The sequence below is a fragment of the Cyprinus carpio genome, chromosome B6, assembly GCF_018340385.1.
Source record: "Cyprinus carpio isolate SPL01 chromosome B6, ASM1834038v1, whole genome shotgun sequence".
Lineage (NCBI taxonomy): Eukaryota > Metazoa > Chordata > Actinopteri > Cypriniformes > Cyprinidae > Cyprinus > Cyprinus carpio.
The window spans coordinates 18,681,060-18,702,960 of NC_056602.1; the positions used below are offsets into that span (position 1 = coordinate 18,681,060).

A 21,901-nucleotide genomic window follows, 5' to 3' on the forward strand; every position below is an offset into this window, starting at 1 on the left:
TAAAATGATACAATGGAAAATGTAAGAAGCAAACATGAGAGCGTGGTTAGCAGGGGCAGTCATTGGAGACTCTGTGGCAGGAAGCAGTGCTGCGGGAGCTGATATGTGACCAGGAAACTGGCAGGAATCAAATAGTAAGCATGCAGAAACAGGAAGAACCGCTGGTCTCCTGTCTGCTGAGTGTTTGCTCAGTCCACCACCCAATTCCCATGATACCCACTAGAAAAAAGCTAGAGTAATGACCGCTTGCCTCTGAACCAGCATGCACTGGGTCTGAACCAGAAGTTCCTGCTGGTACAGTGGTGAGCATGCAGAACTAAACACTTCTGCACAATGCTTCTTAATGATGTCCCAATGGCTGCTAAAATTACAGAATCAATCATAAGAGTCCTAATGGGGATTTTAATGAACCGTATTGATGGCTGCTGCCATCAGTTTTATGTTTGAATATAAGGTATTTCAAAACGACACAAAGCGGTACTCACAGCAGTGGTATGTATACCTAAGAATGTCCCCTGTTGTCCAGCATGCAGTTTCATTCCCAGAAATGGTTATTGCAAGGAACTTTCACTGACAATAGAAGTGTTGTTGTATTACTTACAATTGTATTTAAGTTGGAAGATTTTGAAACACATTTTTCTGTCTAAGAACAACAATTCCCGCTCATATCTTATTATTTGCCGAATCCCCTGTAATGTTTTCAAACTGATAAGATCTTTGTACAATTTGTCTCCCATGCATCACCCTATAGCACCATTTTGGAGAGTATCACATATGAAAACAACGTAATTAAGTTTTTGGGTGAACTATCCCTTTAAGATATGGCCACATTAGTGGCATTTCGGCGACATTTCATTGGCAAAAATGTTTAATGTGACTAGTGTATCGATGTATTAAGCACAGATCACATAGAAGTGGAAATGTTTGTGTGCACATGAGTGAGGCCAAGCAAAACACTCTGGTGATAAAATCACAATTAACGTACCACTAGGACAAATTGCTTTTCTTTTGCAGGGAACTTGTTTTTTAGCTGCCATTACCAAAGGAAATGAGTGTTTTGCAGATGCCAAAAGGGAGTGTGAGACCACCGAAGTGATCAGATGCATGTGTTTTCCCAGCTAAACAATAGGTCTGGTACGTGAGATGCCTGGGTCATATCATATAACAAAAACATTGGGCGGATTTGGTGCAAATTATAGAGGTTAATAAACATGGAGAGAAGAGAAAAACAAATTAACTTACATTTGGCAGATGCTTTTATGTAGTGACTTACATTGCATTTAAGGTATACATTTCAACAGTTCATGCATTCCCTAGGAATTGACCCTGTGACCTTGGTGTTGCAAGCATTATGTTCTACTGTTGAGCTACAGGAATGTATAATAAATGCAGTAATTACAGACAAATTGATTCTGTGGGGTTGTGGTGAGGGTAGAATGAAAGCCTGTGAGTAAGAAAGAAAGTAAAAAATAGTGTTATGCCAGATACCGACAGATGCTGTCATGCAAACAGCAATAACAGCAGTTTAAGTGCCAAACACAGACACCTTGACCATTTATGCCTCCTATAAGACAAACTGTCCATTGTTGTGGAGCTCAGGTTGTTTTTTCCTGTTAAAGAGAATGAAGCCATCACAGCTGTACTCATAATGTGCTGTGATTCTCTATCCGTCCTTTTTTTTAACACATACCAAGTCCTTGTCTGTGGTCAGCAGCGAGTGAGTGGACTAATTAAGGTAGATTCAGAGCTCAGATCAGAGCTAATAAATATCCCTTAAGTAATGTTTTTTTTGTTAGTGTTTGTTGAAATATTTTTATTTCTTAGCATTTGATTAATTGTTTGTTTAAAAAATTGTAAGTCCAAAAAAAAAAACCTGTTTGCCTTTCTGTCTCCTACAGCTTTAACAAATTTCAAAATATAGTTAAAATAGTTACATTTAGTTAAAAATAAATATGTATATTATATAAATATTAAAATCTAAATTATAGTTAAATAATTAAATTAAAAATATAGTTTATAAAAAATATTTACAGTTTTAAAAAATAGCAATAGCCAAAATAAATGGCATGGGTCAAAATTATAAATTTTTCTTTTCTTTTCTTTTCTTTTCTTTTCTTTTCTTTTCTTTTCTTTTCTTTTCTTTTCTTTTCTTTTCTTTTCTTCTTTTCCAAATCATTAAGTAAACATCATGTTCCATGAAAATATTTTGTAAATTTTCTACCGTAAATATATAAAAACTTAATTTTTGATTCATAAAATGGATTGCTAAGAACTTAATTTAGATGACTTTAAAGGTGAATTTCTCAATATTTTGAGAAAGATTTTTTTTTGTACCCTCAGATTCCCAATTTCAAATAGTTGTATCTCAGCCAAACATTATCCTATCCTAACAAACCATACATCAAAGGAAAGTTTATTTATTCAGCTTTCAGAACTCTCAATTTCAAAGAATTAACACTTTATGACTAGTTTTGTGGTCCAGGGTCACATATTACAAGTGTGTTAAGATATTTTGTGTCATCAGTTCAAATATCAACTGCAAGGTGAAAATGAAGAAGTAGAGCTCCATTTGATTCAGTTACAAATTAACTTTATCTGAGAATGACAAGCTAAAGACACACCTCCAGCAACCTTTGCACAACCTATACCTGCCATTTCCTTAATCTTGGAAATGGCTAACAAAAATGAACCTGTCCATGTTAAAATGTGACGTCTGAGGAGAAAAACATCAGTTTTGACATATTCTAAATAACCAGAAGAGCCAAATCTCAGGTAAGCTGCCTCACAACATTTCTTTCCCTGTATTCTGATGCTTACATTCATATCTATATGTTTATTAAATAGCTTTTAACATGACAAAAGCAATGCAAAGCCCAACATGTGATCTCTTTGGCACATATGAGCAGGAAGACAACATCTTAACATCATTCAGTGTTGGTAGTTTAATATTTAATGATCTCACACTTCCACCTGTCATTTTACATTCTGTTGTCGACCACAACAAGCAAACTGGTCGGGAAGGTAAAGTCTACTATTATGGGAATCAACATAGTTAACCGAATACTTGCTAAGCGGACAGAAAAAAACCTAATAAGATTGTCTAATGTATCACAGGAACGTTTAAAAAGGTAGGCCTAGCCCATTTCCTAATGTATTTTGTGCAGTGCTCTATACTGCTAATAAAAAACTAAATATTAAGGATAAATGTAAACACAATTTTTTTATTTCTTTCTAACTTTTCAGGAACTTCATTCAGGTAACAATTTAAATTTGATTCACAATTGATAAATTAAAAGCTGTGTTTACAATAGTATAGCTTTCAAATTTTTTTATATGCAAAAACAACAATGCAAAGTCCTTAGTGCCAATGTAATCAGTAACATACAAACTAGAAGTAAATGGGGGAGGGTGTGTATGTAGTGTATACTTGAGCTTGAGGAGGTCAAGTGAAAGACTCTTTTCTGCACCGTATTTCCTCAGTATACTCAGACCCACACAGCAAGGTCTGGGAAAGGATCTGGGGGCTGTTAGTTTGCAAGTACTGTTAGGAGATAAAGTTGAAGTCAGAATTCTATCTGTTCCTACCTCTACCACACCTTTTCTGAAGCTGTTTTTCTCACATTTATAATCATACGCACATGATCCTGCAGGTATGCTGTTACGGGGGCGTCCTGAGACAGGAAGAGATAAAAGCAGCTCCTAAGGAGTGTTTACAGCCTGAAATGAATAGTGGGAGAGGGAGGGAATGAGAGGAAGGGCCCCTATAAAAAATATTAAACCCTCTATGAAATGTGACCCCCGTGAAAGCCACAAGCAGATAAGCAGGAAATGCTAAAGCTTGTGAGATGGAACATACAAACATACTCCAACACATACACACAAAAACACACAAACACATTACAATATCATTTGCATGTTTTTGTACACACACACACACGTATTATTCCAACACATTCTCATGACAATCTGTAACTATATTACAATATCATTTGCATGTTTTTGTACAAAATATAGCTTACAACAATTTTTATTCTACTCTGCTAACTTAAGATGGCAGTTAATCTTTCATTTTTAGTAAAATTGTTTTAAGATAATGGTAATGACAAGATTTATGATTCATTTTCATCTAATATATTTGAAATAATTAACAATCCAGAAGTAATTTTTTGAGGTTATTTACCTGGTCATTTGAACAAGTTTTTTTAAAAAGCATTGTAGCAGCACATATCAACTTTGTATTGCACTTTTTGTACTTTATTACCCTTAGTGCACCTTGTTATGTGACTAAGGAATCTTGGATTCTTATTGGCCAGTTTTAGCATTCTGTGGTTAAATATGTTTGCAGAATGATGACTAAACAATATAACCGACCATTGTCAAAGGCAGGGAATTTCCTAAATAGATAATGCTATTTGTCATGTTTCTCGAGGTTCATTCAAAGGGTAACAAATAAGAGATTTTTTTAACAAGTCAAAATTATAATTTAATATGATTGAATCAACCTGACAGGTTTGTACAACTTTTTACATTGTTGAAAATACATATTTTCAAGCTGCTATGTGTGTGGGACATTTTCGATTCTTTCCATTGTACTGACAGTGTCAATAACCTGCCTTGACTACCCAATAAAGCAAAGATTCATATGACGTTATATAGTTATGAAATGGCACCAAAACTCAAACTCTCGCAGTGCTTCAGTGTATGTCATTTATCTTCCTTAATTTCTGCAGGAAGCAGGAAAACATGGGGTCTGCTACACACATAGTGTGTGTGTTGCTGTGTTTTTGGGTCTCGGGATCATGCATCACACTCCAGACCGTGGGCCCATGTACGGTCAACAGAGAGACGGTGAGGAAAAACAACACACACTCTGGCCTCTTTTGTTCCCTGAGCCAGAGCAAGCGCTGCTACATCAGGAGTATCCTGTTTGTAGGCACTTGTTTCCTGTTTTCGGTAACAGAGGTTTACCCAGGCTGTTAGTAGTTCTGTCATGAGAAAATAAATTTCTTGTTTCTTGTTTGAAACCGCAAGTAGGTTTTTTAAATCTTAATTGAACAGGGCTAAATTATAGTTTATGTAAATGCATGCGTTTTTTAAATCCTCATATGTCTAATACTTTTTTCGACTGACTGTTGCGGATTCCAGTTTCATAACCATATACCTCTTTATTCTTTCTAAAGGCTGCTTTTGACTGCAGTGGGAAAAGACTTACATCGGTACCAAAGCACATCTGGATGAATGTAACCGAACTGGACCTGTCTGACAATCTGTTAGACTTAACCCACAGTGACAGCTTCAAGCGCCTCAACCTTTTCAGCCACTTAGTCTCACTGAATCTATCAGGAAACTACCTCCCCCTACTGTTAAAAGACCATCTCTACAGTCTTTCTTCTCTTAAAATACTAGACCTGAGTAGGTGTAAACTTGCCGCAGTGGAGGCAAATGCTCTGGTCAAGCTTTCCAGTTTACAGATGCTCCTCCTGGAGGACATTCAGTCGACTGCATTCAAAGACCTGAAACTGAGTCAGTTTGTGGAACAGAATAACAGACAGAAAGTGGGAGACAGAGGAATGATGATCAGAGCATCAAAAGGCATGGCACAGGATGACCACAATGATGGTATGAATACTTTTATCTCATCTGTATTAGATTTTGTTGTTTACTTAGTGACATATACTGTTGGAGTGAAAAGGAGAACTCTTTTACAAATCTAGTTTCTGTTCCTTAGAAATGTTGGTTTCATATGGATTTTAAAACCATTTATAACATTTTCAAGACAAGATTTATTTGAGTTCATTTTAAAATGTCATCTGCCATCAAATAAAAAGAAATAAAATAATTCCTTACACCTTAAATGCAAGTGAGTGTACAAATCTTAATCATTATATATATATATATAGATATATATAAATATATATATATATATATACATATATATATATATAGAGAGAGAGAGAGAGAGAGAATTATTGAATTCATGAATTATGACATTTAACAACCTAAACTAAACTAAGAGTCAAATGATCTGATATTTCCAGTCACATGTTTTTCCCTATATAACTTTTGTCAACAAAGCTTTTCAAATATTATTAAGCAGTGTAGCCATTTTATTATTTTTTCTTAAGAAATAACAATAGCATACAAATGACTTTTTCTACTACATTTGTTTACTTTTGATGATATCAGGATAATTGAATCATCCAACCGCTGTGTCCCTCCAAAACAATAAAAATGTAATGAATTTGAATGCAGAAATTTTAAACCGGTGCATCATTTTTTATATATGTTGGAGAATTAGATGAGGACCAGCCATTTCTTAGTGACATTAATTTTCTCTGCATTAATTATATTTATATGGAAAAATAAGCTATTTGTGTGCCACAACATATTTTGACATTACATCTTCTTTTTTTTTTTTCTGAAAAACACTATTTCAATATCATGTTTTTCTTATGGCAGGATATTTTAAGGATGTCAACTACGGAGCCTTCCTACGTAAACTACTCACAGTGAATACGACACCTACAAACAATACAACAAAAAATGGTCAAAACCTTTTTTTCACCTTTAATCTAGTGTTTATCTACTTTTATAATCGTGCATACATCTGAAACTCAGCTAACCATTATAAATAACATTTTTAGGCACAGAAACAAAAACAGAGGTTAATCCCAAAACATCTTCAGAAAGCTGGAAGGTCTTTGTGGCTGTTCTGGGGTCAGCTATCACCCTCTCTGTCCTTATTGCTGTGATGGCAAAATGCAAAGTCGTGCACAAGTATCTGGCGAGCTACAGACACTCCAGGCTCAGCGAAGTAGACGCCACGAGTCAGTGTGACCCTGGCAATTTTGAGGTGGGATTCTCGACCCAGGGTGGCCCAGGGACTCGCTCATCTGCCCCTACTCATGACATCGAGGCAGATGACGACGGGTTTATTGAAGACAACTATATTCAAGCAAGTGAGAGTGAGAGAGCCACAAGAGCAGCAGCACTGACTGATGATGATGATGAGGAGGAAGAGATTGAATTTAGTATTGGCTAGCACTATTAAGTCTAATGTTGTTCAATCTTATTTATAATAACTTGCATTAAGCAGTCAGTAACAAACATTCAATGCTCTATAATCACTAAACTATTCATATTACGTGGTGTAATATTTCCAACGAAATTCATATATTTTGACATAGATGTCCAAATAGTTTCTAGGGCCACTTTTTTTTTTTTTTTCAACATTTATAAAATTTAGGTTATTAAAGTGGAGGTTATTAAATATGTGAATCAATGTTGAATGACAATTGAATGTACAGTAGGCCTCACAAAATAGTGATATGTTAATCATTTTATACAATGGAATGATTGTTAATGAAAGTTATTATTATTATTATTTTTTCAACTGGTAATATTAAAAATCAATAACATTAAAAGATTTGTCTATATAGAATTTGTATTTTAATTTACTTTTAATTGCGTTCTGGGCCATATACATTTTGTCTTTTTTATGTTTGTTTGTTTCACTTCATTTCTAAATTAAATTTTTGTTTTTGGTTTTGTTTTTTTTTTGTCCTTTTTTTGTTGAGAAAATGCTATTCTTTCATTGGCCACTGGGCGCCGCCTTTGTGCACTTTAGTCTAGAATGAATATAAAAATGTGACTACTGATATAATTATATATATTTTACATTGTTTATAAATGTTATATAATATAACACAAATGATACATTATATGACATTCACGTCATTTTAAACGAATGCCGTGTTACGGTTTTTTATTTGTATCTACTTTTTAATGAAGGATTGTCACCTGAAGGTATTTGAACTTACGTCACACTGCTTCTACATTACAACAGAGCGACGCGACGTACAGCGTAGATCGCTTGGTTAATTATAATGGCAGCGTTCTAGTTTTGACGCGTCGCGTCTCTCGCAGTTTACAGCACAGAAACAAGCTCGAGCTGCACAACCGGTTAGACGCCTCCAAACCCGGAAGACTCGAGTAAGGGATGGGGAAGAGCTCTCATTTCACTTGATCAAACTTTACCAATATTCACAAAACTTCGACTCCTGTCAGTCACTTCTGGTCACACAACAGCTTTGGTAAGGATGGCAGCGTCCGCGATCTTCATCCTGGACCTTAAAGGCAAGGTAAGAGCGCGTGCACCTGTCAGAGAAAGGTCGTACAGTTTATACTCTCAATGGACAGTGTGGCACTTTATTTAAAATCTGTATAGCTACAGATAATCGATGTTTAAAGATCAGTTGCCAAAGTAAATTGTATGTATTTACTCACTTGAAGGTTTCTAAAACAACTAATGATTCAAATATGGCACGAGAGATACACCCTACCCATCAGGCTCTAAAGTTAACAGCACTTTCACTAAAGGCAACTGCAATGTTAATGTTGCACATATTGCGTTGTTCCTATATTTAAAAGTTATATTTAAAAAGTAAAAAATAAATAGAAAAAAATGTTGGACATGGTAAAAAAAACCTTCACATCAGTACCTTCTTATAATGTGAAATATTATTACAATTTTAAACTGTACTGTTTTATATTTTAAAATATTTTGAAGAGTGATTTATTCCTGTGATGGTAAAGCTGAATTTCTTCAGTGTCACATGATCCTTCAGAAATCATTCAGATCAACATTTCATATTATTGTCAATGTTGAAAAAAAATTGTTGCTTATTTATTTATTTACTTACTTTTGTGGAAACTGATAACTTTTTTTCTTAATAAATTGAACATTTAAAAGATCAGTCATTTGAAATAGAAATCTTTTGCAACATTATAAATTATATGGTCTTTACAGCCATTTTTAATCAAGTTAATGGATCCTTGTTGAATAAAAGTACTAATTTCATTCTTTTGAAGGATAGTGTAGCACAGTTTCCACAAAAATATTAAGCACCAAAAATAAATGAAATAAAATAATGAAAAATATTTTTTTTTGAGTGCTAAATAATACTGCAATAAATTCTGAAGGATCATGTGACACTAAGGACCCAGAGTAATGGCTGCTGAAAATTCAGTTTTGCCATGATCACAGGAATAATTAACATAATAAAATATACAAAAATGGAAAACAGTCATTATAAATCATAATAATATTTCACAATGTTGCTGTTGTTTAATTTTTAATAAAAAAAATGCAGCCTTGGTGATCATAAGAGACTTTAAAAATATATAAAAAATGTATTATATATCAAGAGGTGTAAATATAAAGAGAAGCTCTGAACACATTTGTAAAATGTTGAAAGTAGTAGTGGGTGGATGGGAGTGTTTCCATGAAAACAGAGCCTCAGGGTCTCAGTGGAATGGATTACCCTCCAATATACCCCTGGATTTTGGCAGTGCTGATGAAAGAGGTCTTGTCTTTGCCCTAGGGCAATCCAATATCTTCATCTGAAGGAATACCTCAACACCAGCCACATTAAAGTCAGACTTCACTGATCTTTAAGTTTCACCCTACTATACACCCTGAATGTGTCTCTGTGATAAAAGTGACCAGGACTTGAAGCATTTGATTGTCTCTTGAATTGATTAATAGAAGTATTAGTGTAGATATTGCTTCATGGATCATATTGATTGAGCTGTTAACATATTCTCAAGCTGGTTTGAGTCAATGAAAACAAACCTTGTGCTGTAAGTGTCCATTTGGCCTGAGAATTTATTACAAGTGTTTACTGCTTTTAAGCCCGTAAGGAATCCATTCTGCTTGATGACTGGGGCCAAAACAGCTCTAAGAAAAATAAAAGGTTCTGTCTATTACTGAGAGAACCTCAAGGTTTTCCAGAGTTTTTAAATGACCTTTTGTTTGTTGTATTAATATAGAACATGTCTTTATGGATTACACTCATGTAAAGTAAGTGATTCCGTGATGACAGAGCAGAATTGGGATACTCTGTTTTATGACAATCTTGTGCTTTCAACTTTGTTTTCATCTCTAAGTGCTCATATGTCGAAACTACATGGGCAACGTGAACATAAATGAGATTGACAACTTTATGCCCATAATGATGAAGAGTGAGGAAGATGCAGATATGTCACCAGTGGTTATACACGGCTCGACCCACTTCCTCTGGATCAAGCACAGCAACCTCTACTGTATCCTCCATATGCTTACATCTAAATGTAAAAGTATAACCTTTATTTATCTTTATTAAAATATCACTTTATTTGTGAATATTCATCCTATTGTTGTTACAGTAACAGCTCTGCAAATGAGTAGCGTATTTACTACTTAACAGATTTTACTCAGTGGTTGCAATAACAAAGAAGAATACCAATGCTGCTCTTGTATACTCCTTCCTGTACAAATTAGTGGAGGTAAGTGTGTTTTATATATATCAACATGACAACGCCTTCCATAAAACCTTACACAACATAATCTTGTTGGCTGTGTAAACATCAACACCCTAAAAATGTGCCATAGCACATTTTCTAATTTTAATATATCCTTACCAAATTTGTGTACATTTAATGTAGTAGTCTTGCATTAACCATTTGTTTGCAGGTATTCACTGAATATTTCAAGACACTGGAAGAAGAGAGTATTCGAGACAATTTTGTGACAGTATATGAGCTAATGGATGAAGTCATGGACTATGGATTCCCTCAGACCACTGATAGCAAGATCTTACTAGAGTAAGTTCTGACAGACTTACCATTCAGCCATCACTGCTCCGAGAACATTGTTCATCACTCACTTACAGTGCTATGAGGGGTCACCATTCACTATTCAAGCTCAGGGCTATTCATAAGTCACTGTATATGCTTTGTGCAGAGGACAAGTTTGACAAAATGCTGTTATTTGTGTTTTATAATACACACAGAGATGACTGGACCAGAGAAATGCAATAAGCTGTCGTATCTAAGCATAAAGAGATATTTTTAAGTCAAATTTGTTGAAAATTCATACTGAATAGCAATAACTGAAATATTTATGGCTGATAAACTATCCCTTAACAGCATGTTCTGGTCATTTTCCTATTTAGAAGATTTAAAAATATTCAAAACAAAATTCTGACTCATTTAGCTAATTAAAAATGTTTCACCCTTAAAGAAATGGAGAGTACAAACATTAAACTAGAACATTCTAACTAAAGAATATAATAAAAGCATAGTAAACTATTTCTTGTCTGGCAAAAAAATAGGACAATCATATGTAAGTCAGTTCATAAACATCTTTCAGGTTTATAAGTGCTTCTCAGTTTGCTGGCAACCACTTAGCGGATAGCTAATCATTGCTAGCTCTCACTGACAGCAAAACAATATCCTGTCGGCTGGAGAAACTTGAGGTTAGAGCGCACACACATACACATCTACACTTCTCAGATCTTGTTCTGAAAACAACATTCTCGCAGAATCAATGTGGAAGGAATTAGGAAAGTTATCTAATGAATATTTAGGGGTTTGTTTTGGTGTATTTGCTCAGATGCTCTATTATAGTATGTGTGTAATGTTAGCGTTCACATTCATTTCTATTCACAGTTGTATGTATGATAGATGAAGGATATATATATATATAAGTAGTGGAACAACAAGGTTAGGTGTTTGTCAGCCTGTCTGTCCCAGAGGGCAGCCGTGTTCTTCCCATGAGTTCTAATAAGCACCAGAGGTCTGTTTACATACACACTGAAGTTACTTGCTTCACTGATTAGTGACAAATAATGATGTTCATCATATTGATAATGGCTGACATGCACTGGTGGGCTCATATAATATTGAATGTTTTTATGATAATTGTCATTTTCTTATGTTACCATGTCTTGATGGCCTTCTTTCACTTCTACACCAGGTACATCACCCAACAGGGGCATAAGCTGGAGGTGGGAGCGCCCCGGCCCCCAGCTACAGTAACCAATGCTGTGTCTTGGAGGTCAGAGGGCATCAAATACAGGAAAAATGAAGTCTTCATGGATGTCATTGAGTCTGTCAACCTATTGGTGAGAGGACTTAAATATACCGTAGTGACAACATTTCTCAGTCAGCCAATCAAATTATTGAATTAGGCTTCAACATCATTCTTTTGAACCTATGATTTTCTTATGACTTGAGGGGGTTTTAATGATTTTAGAGGTTTTAGAACCAACAAAATATTTTAATTCAGGAATACATTCTAACTGGTAAAATCAGATGGGACTCATATTAATTTTAATTATTATATAATGCATCTGTGAAATTAATTACTCTTGAGCGATAAGTCCTTATTTAGTTTCAGCACATGACATTTATTTACACTAACGAACAAAAGTTTGGGGGCAATTTTTTTTTAAGAAAAATTAATTACGAATTTAATATTTTATTCAGAAAGAATGATGCAATAAATTTATCAAAATTGAGAGTAACGACTTCTGCATTGTTTCAAATGATTTCTATCAAAGATTTTTAGATTAGCAATAAATAAACACAGTTCTTTTGGAGACTCTACTCATCAAAGAGTCCTGAAAAAAAATGATCACAGTTTCGACAAAAATATTAAGCAGCACATTTTTTTTTTAAAGATAATAATAAAAAAAAAATTCTTGAGCAACAGTATATTAGAATGATTTCTGTAGGATTATATATTTTTTCAAGACTGGAGTAATGTCTACTGAAAATATAGCTTTACCAGGAAGTAAATTGCACTTTAAAATATACAGTATTAAAACCAAAAACAGTTCTTTTAAATTGTATAATATTTCTATTTTTGAATTGTATAATACTATTTCACAATATTACTTTTTACTGTATTTTTAAGTAAATAATTTGCAATAAATAACAATAGCATAACATGCATTACCTATTTGAAGAAGTAAAAAGTAACTTATAGTGATATAAAGATGAGAACATCACTATCCTTGTTGTGAAAAAATATATATATATACCACATATACTGGATCAGTTTTGCGTATTCAGTGCAGACATCAAACAGCCCACGCTATCGCTCCGTCATCCTACTGTACTTTAGCCGACCTCCTTTATGTTCTCCAGGGTCAAGAGTTAGGTATCCAGACTTCCTTAGCTTGAGAGAGGGAGGAAGCAGCTGCCGTCTTTAAGTTCTTGCTGCCTTTCTTTTCTGCTTCTTAACTCTCAGCCCCCCGACTGGACTGGCTTTTGATGGATTCATTAGCGCTGCTCAGGGTCGGGGGGTCTGAACGCTGGCAGACAGTAGCGCTGAGCAGCACCACTCTTCTGATTAAGAGCTAAATCACGTCTCATTGCTTTCTAATTCTGCATTGCTATTCATCCGTGCAGCTTTCTCGCTCTGGCTTTTTCTGGCTCTTGTATCAGAGAGCCCTCAGAGGTATTGAATCGATGTGGACTTTTTTGAGGTTTAGATCTACCCTCTGAGTCCAGCTTGTATGCTTTTAATATTTTACCATAATATAATATATTACATTCTCATATCCGTAGTTATTGCAGCATATTCAACCCTCTCTTTCCAAGAGCATTATGGCACAAATCACACGGTTACTGCCTTGCCCGACAGAGCGTAATAAATTGTAGATGGCAGTAATGGTGATGATGCAATGTTGCACCTTGCCACTCTTGATTGTGCTTTGCATTTATCTTCTCTGTTTTTGTTCGTTATAGGTTAGTGCTACAGGCAGTGTTCTGCGTAGCGAGATTCTGGGCAGCGTCAAACTCAAAGTCGTTCTGTCAGGCATGCCTGAGTTAAGGCTTGGACTCAATGACAAAGTTCTCTTCGAGATCACTGGCCGTGAGTAAACCTATCCATCTTTAAAACTGAAATGTCACTTTTTGAAACAAAACAGTAACAATAGTAATAGTAAAAAATCTTACAGCTTCTTATTTTCCAACTTAAAATTGTAACTTCTGTTTCTGTGTGTGTAGAGTTTTTAAGTACACTTAAGTATATCAGATTAATTATATGGTTTCTTGTGATAAAACTTGTCATAGACAAAAAATAAAATAAATCTAAACAGTTAAAATTTGGCCATTATTGTATCCTTAATAAATAAACCGAAATCTCACCAACAAGAAGCTGAATGAGGACAACAACATTCAACAATTAAATCTTTTTACAAGATTGCAAGGTTAATATTTATCTGTTTTTCTGTCATTATTTCTCCATTTGCTTTTGGTGACACAAATGGTGACCAAAATGCTACATCTCAGTCTTAAATTGACCTTGTATTTTTATTTATTTTTTTCCAAGTAGTGCAGAAAGAGACTCAATTTCAAGGGCTGCTAGTCAAGCAGTCAGTCGATTGTCTTAACCTATTTTAAAGCAAGCATCTCTCTCATTTGCACTTGTTAGGTGAATTCCATTATTCCGATTCTCTTGGTTAATCCTCACCCCAGGCCTAACCCAGCGGGTGTTAGTTTCACAGCAGGCCAGATCTCAGTTATGTATTCTGCATGTGCAGTTTAAATGCACCTTGCATTTTAGAACAGAGGCGCTCTGGATTTACTCTAGTAGTGAAAGGGAATCGATATCAGGGATAATCTTCTGTTCAAAATAATAAATATCAGTTTTATACTTATAATTAGATACATCTATTAACCAAGCTAAGCTGCGGTAGCCACCAACATTTTATAGACATTACAAACTACCCTTTCAGTTTACTTCTACAGGAAACTGTTTTATCAGATATGGTTTCAGGGAAGTGAAAAAGACCTGGTAGTTTCCTTTGCCACTTCCCACTATAAAACTGAACTATGGCGCAAACTGTTGTAAACACAAATGAAGGTAGAAGGTTATTGCATCAGTTGAAGAAATATCTCTTCTCAGCTCAGCAGTAGAATGAGAATTAGACAAGTGAAACACTGCCCTCCACAGACTCAAGATTGAAAATGCAAGTTTTTATTATGGTTTTCAGTTATTCAGTTATCGGACAACAAAAATAGTTTTTCTGTAATATTAATATTAAATATTAAATATAAATATAAATATTAAAATTTTGGCAAACCGCTTGTCCTCTTTAGGACTCAAAGAGATGCTGAAGTATACACACACACACTAACACACACATATATACTGTGTATATGTATATATATATATATATATATATATGCTATAATGTATGTATGTATTGTATATTATATAGATTATAATAACTTGTATACATTATATAGAGTTATTGATGTATAAATTATAGGTCAAACCTGCTATCTTTAGAGCACTTTTACAGCTGAGTCAAATGATGTGTACCTAGAAGTCTACATCTGCTTCTGAACACCAACCACTTTCCCTGAAATCTCTGCCTGTGGACTCTGGGGAGCCAATCAGAGAGCTATAAGAGAGCATCCTAACCCCTCTCCGACCTTTAGTCCCCGCGGTTGATGTCATCAGTAGGTGCTGCAGAGGCTCCCAGCAGGTCTCATCTGCGGCAGAGGACACAGACACCCAGAGCTTCTGATCTGACCTCTGGGTTCCAGCTCAAACCTCTGGAAGCTCTTTCATATTCCACTGTAAATGTCACTCCTGGATGGAGCGGAATGCATTCATTAATATAAAGGGAGGCTCACACACGCACACATTGCTGCTGTGAGTGTGCTGCTGAAATCCCACAGCTCTCTGGTATTTGTGAGTTTTGTGGCTCAGAGGCCCTGAGTCATTAAGAAGCTCTTCTGTAGTCACTGCCTTTCCCTTTGCTGAGGTCAAACAAATAAACTACCTCCACACTTACCTGGGTGCACAGAAATGCTATTGTTTGCAATTTCCAGGAAACACATTATGTTTTTTGTGTGAATATGTGATGTGAGTGTGCAGCTTTCAACTTGATTAACTAGCTTTACACATATTATAATCATCAGTGACCACCACTTATTATATTATATTATATTATATTATATTATATTATATTATATTATATTATATTACATTATATTATAATTCACCCCTCTCTCTCTGGGCTTCTGTTTCACTTTCTCTCAGGAGAGAAGAGCAAGTCTGTGGAGCTAGAAGATGTTAAATTTCATCAGTGTGTGCGTCTGTCTCGCTTTGAGAATGACAGGACTATCTCTTTCATCCCACCTGATGGAGAATCTGAACTTATGTCTTACAGACTCAACACCACGGTCAGTGCTACATGTATACAACTCTCCGATCAATGAGTTTAGATATATTTTGTCAATGCAGATGACTTAACAATGCATAGTAATTTAAAACATCAAGGTTTATGTGATTAATTCATGTGTTTATTGACTGATTGATTTGTAACATAGTTAAGTATTTTTTAGGGGGGGTTTTGTGCCACTGTAATGATGGGGTCTCAGTGAGCTTTGTTTAAATAAAAACATGGAAGAATCAAAGAACGTGGATATGATGAGAAAACAAGACAAGAACTTCAAAGTAGGAAACATACAAAGAATTATAAATGAAAAGAATTTGAAATTAAAAGACAAAAACAAGAAACAAAGGTTATTTTTTGAATAGCATACTCTTGTTATTTCTGTAGTATATACTATAAAAAGAATATAAATTTATATTCCACTTCCAGTGTGAGGAAATGAATTGGAAGTAGTTACATATTTTTTTTGACTAATACATCTTTTTTTTTTCTTTATTAATAAATTTGCTCATTGTTTAAAGACATTTTATACAAAATCCACATTCAAATGTAAAAGTTTTTTTTAATGTGAATGATATATATATGACACAATATAAGCTACCTTTTTGAAGGAAGTATTTTTTACTCAGAAGGGCTGCAACATTTGTAACATCATACATCCTTGACAAAAGTATTAATTTCTATTAAGTATTAATAAACAAAAGTTTAATTTCTTTCCAAAAATAAAATAAATAAATTGTACTGACCCCAGGCTGTGGAATGGAATAATTATTATATATAAGCATCATTTAAGACTAGAGTTACTATCTATATATACTGTCACTTTCAAATATAAATTCATATACATGCGCGCACACACACACACACAAAAAAAAAAAAAAAAAAAAACACACACACATATATATATATATATATATATATACACACACAGACACACAAACACAAATATATATATTCTATATAATGGATTATATTGTAATATCACATTTTGAAATGATGTTATGCCATTGTAAGTATTACTGTATTTAATTTATTTAAGAAGATTACATGTCAAAAAGGCAAGTCAGTGGCTCAATAAGTGGCAACAGACTTACTGCTCTATTCTTTTCTCTGTCACTCCTGTGTTCTGACAGGTGAAGCCTCTAATATGGATTGAGAGCGTAATAGAGAAGTTCTCTCACAGTCGAGTAGAGATCAAGGTTAAGGTAAAGCTGCACGCATACACACAATATACACACTCCACTGATTCTTGCTTTGCCTCCTCCAGCACACTCCCTGCTTCAGGTAATTAGCTTTCAGGCTTCTGTCCTGGGGAATGGCTCGAAGTTTACCTGAGCTGTGTCCAAAGACTTGTCAGATTCTGACATAAATATGCTTTGTCCTATTGCCCTTGCCATACTAAAACTTTAGTTTCTGAAAGTGTAGCTTTGGAAGTTTTACTTGGTGTTCGAAGTTGTGCTATAGTTCTTCCATCTGTTCTCCAGGCCCGCAGTCAGTTCAAGAGCCGCTCCACTGCCAACAATGTGTCCATCTTAGTTCCTGTTCCCAGTGACGCTGACTCCCCCAAATTTAAGACCACCACGGGCCAGGCTAAATGGGTTCCTGAGAAGAGTGCTGTGGAATGGAACATCAAGTCCTTCCCTGTACGTACCATACATGCTTTACTTATGTTTTTCAAGATGTTTGAGATCTTTGTAGCAAATAACTAACATTCAGATTCCTGAAAATCCTATTTTGAAAATGAAAAAAAAAAAAACCAACAACAAATCAACAAATTTGATGCTGATTTCACAGAGACAACATAAATGTAAGTCCACTACATTTTTAAGAGCCTTCCAAAAATATTGATATTACTGGCAATACAATAATAGAATATTTACAGTTTAAATATTTATTGCAATTTTGGTGTTGTTGTTGTTGTATATACACTAATTTTATTTATTTTGTTTTATTTTATTTGTTTTTTTCCCCAGTTTATATATTGCTTGTGAATGTTTGTTGTATACATTTTTATTTACATTTTTTTTAAGTAATTTTATTTTATTTTATTGTCTTGTTTTAATTAATTTATTTTGTTTATTTCTTTCCCTTTTCCTCTACAATTAAAGGCAAAAGCCCATACAAATGGTATAGAGCTTGTATGGAAAATATACAAAATAAAGTGTTTGCCAACACTTGTGTAGAATTATGTTTCCAAAGGAGCATGTATACAAAATATAAATAAAATCTAAAGAGTTTGCCAAAGGTGCACATATACAGAATATACAGAATAAAGTGTTTGCCAAAAAATAAACTTTTAGTTTATTTTGTCTCAAATAGGACGTCAAAAATTGTACAAGCCAAGATGTATTGAACTTATAATTCCATGCCTTATTATTACATATAGTTAGTGGCAAAACCAGCTTTAAAAAAAAAAAAAATTCCAAATCTAAGAATATAGAGACATTTAGTCAAGAGTGTTTTTCCAGTCCTGGTGATGTAATGGGCATTTCAGGCTTGAAAGGCCATGAATCGGTTCTGGAGTTCTGTGCTGTTGCAAGCCGTGTAGAGACAGGAAAGTTTCTATCACCCACTTAGGAATATGACTCACAAGACTCATTTAGAACTGAACTGTTAATTAGGACTTACGACTGTGAAGTGATGATTGTTGCAGTGTTAATTAGACAGTTAGATGTGTCAAAAACTAATGATGTGTCTTTACTTGTTGAGGCGGGAAAGAGTTCATGATGCGAGCTCATTTTGGACTGCCAAGTGTGGAAAGTGATGAACTCCAGGCCAAACCACCAATCACAGTGAAGTTTGAGATTCCTTACTTCACAGTGTCAGGCATTCAGGTGCAGCAAAACACACATTCGCCGCAAAATATTATTTGATGATGGTCATGATGCAGTGGATTCGATTTTGTAATCCATTTTGTTTGTGTGTGGTAACAAACACAGGTGCGATACTTGAAGATTATCGAGAAGAGCGGATATCAGGCATTACCGTGGGTGCGATATATCACTCAGAGTGGAGGTGAGACATATTCAGAAATTCCCTCACGCTTACTCAAATATCATCCTGATATAAAGTTTGTCTTCACCCTGCATTAAAAGTTCAGTGAACATGAGCCTTACTCTGTCTGCTACACACACACACACACACACATAGTTTGAAATAGTGTAGACTATCAGTTTTCCATTTGCATCAGCGACACCAGAGGAGAGAGTCACTCTAATCCCTCAGCCCTGTTCACTTATTCATAAGAATTGCAAAGCAGACATCAGATCTTAAACCACAATGGATTTCTTCAGATATAGCCATACACCCAAATGTCTTCAGACATATTCAAATGCCTTCAGATAAATTTTCATGCACTCGTTATTATATATATATATATATAGTTTATTAGTTGTACTTTCTGATTTTGCTTGAACATTTTTGACAGATTATCAACTGAGGACCAACTGAGAGAGGACAGCGCCTGTGTATGTTGTTTGTTCTGTCTGTCCTTTTTCATCTGTGAGACAGCTGCTGCTTTTCACACAGCAGTTGGACTGCTATTGCTTTTATCTGAGATCAGGATTTACAAATTAAACAAGGAAGTCAGACCGCAAAATTATTCAGAAACCCCTATGAAACAATTGATTTTGGATCATAATCCTAAAGTCGTGTTACAGAAACATCCTAGAATCTACCTGTATATGTTACAATATATTTAAAAAGATCTTTTCACCCTCATGTTGTTCCAAGCCTGTATGCAATTTTTTCTTTTACTTAAACCCACAAGAATCCATTCATACCATAAAAGTAAGTATGATTTAATGCTGTTATTGTTTTGGACCCCATTTACTTTGTGTGGACAAAAGTTGTGGAAACAATTAAAATAACAATTTATATTCCACAAAAAAAAGGGTTTTTAGGGTTATTAGCATTAACTAAATTTAGAATTATAACCATAAAAATGCATTACTTGAAATAAAGTAAACCATTAACTGAAACAAAATAACAATAAAATAAAATAAAAATATATTTTATTTCAGCTATTTTAAGTTGAAGTACTAAAATAACTAAAACTCAATAAACTAAAACTTAATAAAACTATATATATATATATATATATATATATATATATATATATATATATATATATATATATATATATATATATATATATATATAATAAATAAATAACTGAACAAAACACAGTAAAATTACTACAACTAACTAAAATTCAAATAAAATAATAAAAATTAATTAATTTAAATTCATTTTAATCAAAATATAAAAAATATATATAATAGTATATCAGTGACTACATTTATATCCACCTTCATATGAGATTTAAACAATATTGTGATTAAACTTCACTTGATGTAAACACAATACTTTGATCAAATTGATTGTGGCCTTAACTACAATGTACTTACATTTAAATGAATCATGTGATACAGTGCATGTGATACAGTTATTGTGTACATACATGTTTTTACATTGTACTTATATTTTTAAAAAAAATTACCAATTACATCTGTAATTAATTTCTGTAATTACATTTATAGTTAAACCGTTGACCCATCCCTTATACCTTAACCTACTCTTAAACATACTCATACCTCCAAACCTGTCCCTAACCTTACACATACCCCACCTCAATAGCAGATCAAGTGTTTTGCAATACAATATGAACACAATATTGTACTTATTTTTTATGTGAGTGCATAGTAGTTAAGGCCACCTAATATAAAATGGGACCTTGGAAATAATTGCATTTTTGGTGCACATGTAAATGTAGTCAGTGATACTAATATAACACTGTGCAAGTTTGGAATGACATAAGAGTGTTATTGTTTTTTTCATTTTTATTTGAATTATCCCTTTAACTTGTCAGATGTTCACTTAAGCTGCTTATTTTCGTTTCTGCTGTAGGTGGCGGGACTATCTTTCATTGTGATATGATCTTATGCCTGTAGAGCTGTAAACATAACCACAGGCCCAAATGAAATGAATACCTTGTGCTCAAAATCAATGATTAATAAGGCAGCGTACTGCTAGGATACCACTGTAACACTATATTTTCACCAGAGTGGCCCGTATCTTTGTCTTTGGTTTGGTTTGGTTTGTTTGTGCTCACTCAAAATACCACAAATGCCTACACACTTTTAAAGGTAGAATGAAAAGTGCAAATGCTTAATGACATTACCATGAACCATTCAGTAAATAACTTAGCTGCATGTTGATGTTGTATTAATTATGATTGCATTTGTTTCTTTAATCTAGAGCAGTCAACACATCTGATCACACATCATTTTTTGTATGTCATTGTAAGTGCACAAACTGGGAAAATCCTCTCAGATATTTTCATTCAGCATGCATTGCACCACTTGTTTTATCAGTGCGACAGTTGTGTGTGTGTGTGTGTGTGTGTGTGTGTGGAATACTGTCTGCTACCCCTGCAGAGGCAGCAGAATATATTATTTGTCACGTCAAAACGGCTTCCTCGCTCATTTATTTACCAAAGGTCAATGGTGTGACAACATCCAATATTTATTTCACACTGAATATGAAATATGTATTTTTGATCTTTTTTTTTATTGACAATTTTTTGCTCAATACTATACTAAAGGACATTGTGAGAAAATAAATGGATTTTTGTTTTGGCTAGCGTGTTTGTGATTATTTTCTGTGCTGTATGGAAAGGCTTATTTTTTATTTACCTATGGATATTCCAGCTATTGAAATAAATAGCTGTTTTACGCAGGGGTATGACTATGAGTAAATATAGGTATATAAGGGTTGTATGCATTGCTATTTTTGCTCGCCTTCATTCTTATCGGTCTCAACACATGACGGGCCAATAGATGGGTGACAATGGGTCACAGAGTCAGCTATTGTTTGCGTGG

General features: G+C 34.3%; 2 protein-coding genes across 3 annotated transcripts; both read left to right on the forward strand.

Moving 5' to 3' along the window:
• The first annotated feature begins 2,622 nt into the window (after positions 1-2,622).
• Positions 2,623-7,424, forward strand: LOC109090428 (leucine-rich repeat-containing protein 19-like). Of its 2 annotated transcripts, none has more exons than XM_042726056.1 (5): positions 2,623-2,772; positions 4,731-4,848; positions 5,181-5,619; positions 6,460-6,546; positions 6,645-7,424. In XM_042726056.1, the coding sequence occupies exons 2-5, from the start codon at positions 4,744-4,746 to the stop codon at positions 7,040-7,042; spliced, it is 1,029 nt and encodes a 342-aa protein (XP_042581990.1). In that variant the 5' UTR covers positions 2,623-2,772; positions 4,731-4,743; the 3' UTR covers positions 7,043-7,424. The 2 variants fall into 2 exon arrangements, with proteins under 2 accessions (XP_042581990.1, XP_042581989.1); XM_042726055.1 differs by lacking the exon at positions 2,623-2,772 and adding an exon at positions 2,980-3,128.
• A 428-nt stretch (positions 7,425-7,852) lies between these two features.
• Positions 7,853-20,069, forward strand: LOC109058869 (AP-1 complex subunit mu-1-like). Its single transcript, XM_042726054.1, has 12 exons — positions 7,853-8,141; positions 9,948-10,104; positions 10,259-10,326; positions 10,514-10,644; positions 11,798-11,945; positions 13,576-13,702; positions 15,884-16,026; positions 17,153-17,224; positions 17,504-17,662; positions 18,728-18,853; positions 18,959-19,034; positions 19,447-20,069. Exons 1-12 carry the CDS (start codon positions 8,100-8,102, stop codon positions 19,467-19,469), a joined length of 1,272 nt encoding a protein of 423 aa, XP_042581988.1. The 5' UTR covers positions 7,853-8,099; the 3' UTR covers positions 19,470-20,069.
• The last annotated feature ends 1,832 nt before the right edge of the window (positions 20,070-21,901 follow it).